Genomic DNA, 5838 nt, shown 5'->3' on the forward strand with positions numbered 1-5838 from the left:
TATACCAATATCTTTCTCTTTTATTTATTATATATAAATCAACCACACAAATCAAATATCAAATCATCATATCTAGACTTTCTTTGCAACTAAACCTGTGAGTTGCAAAGAAGTTGTTTGATAATTAATTGAGATATATATACATGAAGTACTCTTTTTTTCCTGAACTTAGTTATTGTTTTGGTGCTACACCTGTGGTTGAGCCCGTTGTGGTCGACAAACCTAGTCGTGGTAAGAAACGTATGAGGCAAGGTAAACGAGCAAATCCTTGGAAGCCGATGCTGACTGCGATTGCGGAGGACGGGAATGTTCGAAGAGAGACTGGTGAATCAAGGAGTGGGTTAAGATCGGACGAATTAAAACGGTTGGTTAGAAGTAAAGTGGCTGGAAAAAATAGATCTGATTCTTATGGTTCAGATGATTACAGGTAAATTGTGTTATATCGTGTTTTGTTTAAGAATATTTTCTAATGGCCACCCTTAATGTTGCTTTTAAGATGCATACAAGTGTTGTAAATACAATATGATTATAAGTTGGATGTTAAACTGATAATTATTTAATTCTGATACGTGTATAGTTGTATGTATCGTAGTTGTGATTAGAAAGAATTCTTTTTATAAATATGTGAAAATGTTGTTTCTTTGTATATATTTTCACCATAACCACAGTAACTATATAATATGATATGATAAATAGTTACTACGTATATTACATGAATAAATGTAGTTTACGATGGATTTATAAAAACCTATGATGAAAATATATTTGGCTTTATATCATGTTATGCAGTGAACTCTATGCTAAACGAATATATTAGGTTGTAAACTTAAAAGTCACGAAACTTATTAAATTCGTTATTAAAGACAACCAGATGATTTATGACAAGTTTGCAATACGACACCATTTCGATACTGTAACTGTATGAGTGTTTGCTAGATCGCGATACAAGTTCTAGATTAATACCAGAAATGTTTCTTTCTGGCCTTACAATGATATATTTGAAGAATATTTATAATTTCTAATAATTACTTTTGTCATTTGAAGACTTTGTTTTTATTCATCACCTTTTTATTTATTTATTTAATTAATTTATTTATTGTGGCCACTTACAGGAATTCAGCTTATCCGATGGCATTGCCTGCATTCTCTCCAACACCGTTCGTATTTTGATTTGATGATTTGTTGTTTGATATGATAACGCTTCGAGTTTATATCTAAGACCTTTGTATAATGTGAAATTGTGAATAATTATCTACGTACTGTATTTTTTAGTAGGAGGTAGCTAGGAGAAATTGGAATAATAGCGGTTGCAAGTAATTTTTTTACTTGCCTATATATGTCATCACAATTTTATCTTGTGTTCATGTTTGGACGATGAATAAAATATGTATTAATACCGTGATTAGTACTATTTATGGTGATAGCCATATTACTTGCCTTCATTATGAATGATGACCCTCATTCGTGTTTCTATAACTTTTAGATCCATTGCAATCATAGATGACAACTGGTCGGACATAAACCGGATGAATATATATATATATATATATATATATATATATATATATATATATTGATGATTAGCAATGAAACCTCTGGTGATCATGTTCAATGATCAAGGTCCTCACCACAATGGAAGAAACACACTCCTCGAACAACTTAATTTGCGGCATTTGTTAATACTCTTGTAAATTGTTTCGTTGTGGGCTGAATTTAGGCTTTCTAGCCAATTGGGCCTCACACCTCGTGGTACATACTTATATTGATTCAATAATATTTTTGTTTACTTTTCAAAAAAAAAAAAAAAAAGTATTCGCTAAAATCGAAAAGTAGTGTAACAAATAATACTCCGTAATAAAGACATGAAATAAGAAAAATTAATCACCAAAATGTGTAATTAATTTTCTCATTAAAGCAATATTTGCTACAATTAAAATTAAATATGAATTTAAACTGTTAGCCTATTCATATTTCCCTATTTATTATATTTATTATAAGACTCTTCATATGTATTCAATGTATATATATATAGGGCCTCTTGTATATGTTGAGGCAATCAATAAAGAACATACCTTTTCTCATATAAACTAACATGGTATCAGCAGCCTCCTTGCTCCTCACCCTCTTCGATTCCTGACCTGCATCTTTTCTGTCCATCTTCCTGCCTCAGTCACTTATCCACCATGGTTACTACCTACGACAAAATATACACAGTAACATCCATATCACACTTAATTCCTGTCAAGCTTGATTTAACAAAACTGAATTACACTCATTGGAAAAAATTGTTTACCACACATTGCTCGGGTTTCGACGTCCTAAAATTCATCCAAGGCACATCCACCGCTGAAGAAACTAACACTGCCGAATGGCTCAAAGCTGATGCTGTCGTCACTACTTGGATCTACAACACAATTTCTGAACCTTTACTTGAACGGTTACTCAATAGCGAAGCATCCACCTCACACGAAGCATGGGTATTTCTCGAAAAACTGTTTCAGGACAACAAGCTTGCAAAAACAATGGAATTAACCGCTGAATTACGCGGATTGAACATTGGTAATCAAACAATCGAAGAGTACTTCCGCAAAATTGACCGTATCGCTACTCACCTTCGCAATCTTGGCTCCACTGTCGAAAGACAACGATCTAGTTATGTACGCGGTCCATGGGCTAAACGACAAGTATCCACATGCCTCCCATATCATCCTGCTTCGCCAACCCTTTCCTGATTATGACACAGTTCGTTCAATGTTACTGATGGAAGAAATGACCCTTAATCGTAAATCAACCACTGAACAACCCCTTAATCCGTCGAATCCATCTGCCCTTCTTGTTCAATCGACATCAGCAACCACGAATAAACCTCCTGTTTGTCGCAATTTTCTTTTTGGCTTTTGTCGTTTTGAGTCTCGATGTCACTATCTTCATCAGGGAAACCCATCTGCTTCAACAAATGAAAGAACGCATTCCAGTACCTCCTCTCAAAGCCCTAAATCAAATACTCTTAATCAGGCTCAGCTCTTACAGGTTATTGCAGCCCAACAACAGCAATTGGCCCAAGCAACTGATCCATCCAAAGCTCCTCTTCATTTACAGGCCCAATTACACTCTTATGGGCCACTGACCAGTAACCGCCCACAGGCCCAAGCGGGTATATTACCTACCCCCTGGTTTTACTAGGCCTAGTGGATTTGGGCCTCAACAGCCCAATAATTATTCTGGGCAGATCGGGGTTAATACGAGCCAACATGCTTTTATTTCTGGCCAGCCCAACACCCTCGGGACTTATACGGTTGACCCGCGGACTCAAACCCAGGAAACCTTTGTGCCTAATGCCTTCAGTACAATGACTCTTCAAGACTACGGGGCTGCCGGGTGGCACATGGATACTGGTGCGACCTCTCATCTTACCTCATGTGTTAATAATCTAAGTACTGTTTTTAATAATTGCAAATATTCATCGGTCGCCGTCGGTAACGGGAATACTATTCCTGTCACCAATTTCGGCCATAGCTTGTTGCATACTAATCACCGACCCTTACATTTACACAACGTCCTTGTCACTCCCAATATTGTTAAAAACCTTATTTCTGTCCGACAATTCACTCGTGATAATATTGTTTCAATTGAATTTGACTCCTTTGGTTTTTCTGTGAAGGATTACCAGACGCAACGTCTTCTTCTCCGATGTGATAGCACGGGGGACCTCTACCCACTTACATCACCAACTACTCCGCAAGCGTTTATCACCAGTCCCGTTACATGGCATCAACGTCTTGGTCATCCCGGAAACGATGTACTCCGAAGACTTATTAATAATAAAAATATTACCTGCAATAAAATGTTGTCACCTGTTTTTTGTCATGCTTGTCAGCTTGGCAAACACGTACGACTCCCCTTTTCCATTTCTAGTTCTAATGTAAATGCTATATTTGATATTATCCATTCGGATCTGTGGACTTCACCCGTTCCTAGTCTTAGCGGTTTGAAGTATTATATTATTTTTCTTGACCATTACTCGCACTATGTATGGGTTTTTCCATTACGAAATAAATCAGACGCATTAAATACTTTTATACACTTTCGCACTTTTATTCGCACTCAGTTCAAACGAGAAATCAAAGCTTTCCAGTGCGACAATGGTGGCGAATTCGATAACACTGCTTTCCACCAACTCCTTCAAACTCACGGCATTCAATTCCGCTTCTCATGTCCTTACACTTCTCAAAAAAACGGGAAATCCGAACGCATGCTTCGCACCATTAATAACCTCATCCGCACTCTCCTTTTTCAATCTCACCTTCCACCCACTTACTGGGTCGAGGCTCTCCATATGGCAGCCTACCTTCTCAATATCCTTCCCTCTTCTGCTATTAACAATGAGATTCCCCACACTCGCCTTTACAATCAACAACCCAACTACAACACTCTCCGCGTTTTTGGTTGTCTTTGCTATCCTCACCTACCCACAAGTCATAAACTCGCTCCCCACTCTACCCCTTGCATCTTCCTCGGGTACCCGTCTAATCATCGAGGATATCGCTGTCTCGACCTTACAAATAACAAAATCATCCTATCCCGTCATGTCACTTTTGACGAGACCTCCTTTCCGTTCGGCTCCATGACACCCACTCAGCCACCCTCTTATGATTTTCTTGACCCACCTCCTAATCTCTTTTCCCGTTCATATCATCTCTCGGCTACGGAGACGCAGCCTCCTCCTAATAAGGCTACCGCCATCACGTCGCCTACTCCGGAGACACAGCCTCCTCCTAACGAGGCTACCGCCACATCATCTCACCCACTTCCCACTACGGAGACACATCCTCCTCCTACTGAGGCTACCTCTTCAGACACCTCCACTCATCCCATGATCACTCGCTCACGTGTCGGCACAACCAAACCTGTCCAACGACTTAATCTTCATACCGCTGTTATCTCTCCCGTTCCCCGCACATATCTTGAAGCCCTCTCCGATCCTAACTGGAAACAAGCTATGACCGATGAATATAATGCTTTAATTAACAACAGTACTTGGACCCTTGTGCCTCGCCCATCGGATACGAACATTGTTCGCTCCATGTGGCTCTTCAGACACAAGTTTAATGCAGACGGTAGCTTGAGCAGATACAAGGCTCGACTTGTTGCTAACGGTCGAAGCCAACAGGTTGGCATTGATTGTGATGAGACCTTTAGCCCGGTTGTCAAACCGGCATCGATTCGTACTGTCCTCAGTTTGGCGGTTTCTAGGCACTGGCCGGTTCATCAGCTTAATGTCAAGAACGCCTTCCTTCACGGACAGCTTTCCGAGACTGTTTATATGTATCAGCCACCAGGGTTTCGCGACCCTCGACACCCGGATCATGTCTGCTTATTGCAGAAATCTCTTTATGGCCTGAAACAGGCCCCTCGCGCTTGGTTTCAGCGCTTTGCAGGATATGACCGACATATTGGTTTTCATCAGAGTCGCTGTGATACATCTCTCTTCATTTACCGCCAGGGTTCCGACTCAGCTTACCTGCTTTTATATGTTGATGACATTGTGTTAACTGCTTCTACTACCTCTCTACTTCGGCAAATCATTTCCTCCCTACATAAGGAATTTGCCATGACTGACTTGGGCCCCTTGAACTACTTTCTTGGGATACACGCGACCCGCACTACATCTGGCATGTTTCTCTCTCAACGACAGTATGCTACCGAAATTATTGCCCGTGCAGGTATGTCCTCTTGTCCCCCTTGCAGGACCCCGGTTGAACCAGGCGCCAAACTTACTTCCAACGGCCCCTCCGTCAAAGACCCGACTCACTATTGGAGTCTTGCTGGCGCATTACA

The 5838-nt window shown here is 40.2% G+C and overlaps 2 protein-coding genes across 2 annotated transcripts; both read left to right on the top strand.

The window, feature by feature from the left end:
• On the top strand, nucleotides 1-1420 carry LOC139855922 (uncharacterized). Its single transcript, XM_071845162.1, has 2 exons — nucleotides 1-427; nucleotides 1113-1420. The coding sequence occupies exons 1-2, from the start codon at nucleotides 144-146 to the stop codon at nucleotides 1168-1170; spliced, it is 342 nt and encodes a 113-aa protein (XP_071701263.1). The 5' UTR covers nucleotides 1-143; the 3' UTR covers nucleotides 1171-1420.
• A 763-nt stretch (nucleotides 1421-2183) lies between these two features.
• LOC139855312 (uncharacterized) lies at nucleotides 2184-2732 on the top strand. The gene has a single exon (XM_071844541.1). The coding sequence runs from the start codon at nucleotides 2184-2186 to the stop codon at nucleotides 2730-2732; it is 549 nt and encodes a 182-aa protein (XP_071700642.1).
• The last annotated feature ends 3106 nt before the right edge of the window (nucleotides 2733-5838 follow it).

The sequence above is a fragment of the Rutidosis leptorrhynchoides genome, chromosome 6 (assembly GCF_046630445.1).
Source record: "Rutidosis leptorrhynchoides isolate AG116_Rl617_1_P2 chromosome 6, CSIRO_AGI_Rlap_v1, whole genome shotgun sequence".
Lineage (NCBI taxonomy): Eukaryota > Viridiplantae > Streptophyta > Magnoliopsida > Asterales > Asteraceae > Rutidosis > Rutidosis leptorrhynchoides.

Excerpts from the sequence above, each read along its gene's own strand:
- LOC139855312 (XM_071844541.1), top strand. The coding sequence starts at position 2,184 with ATGGTTACTACCTACGACAAAATATACACAGTAACATCCATATCACAC.
- LOC139855922 (XM_071845162.1), top strand. The coding sequence starts at position 144 with ATGAAGTACTCTTTTTTTCCTGAACTTAGTTATTGTTTTGGTGCTACA. Across the intron at positions 428-1,112 it reads TATGGTTCAGATGATTACAG|GAATTCAGCTTATCCGATGG; the intron begins GTAAATTGTGTT and ends GGCCACTTACAG.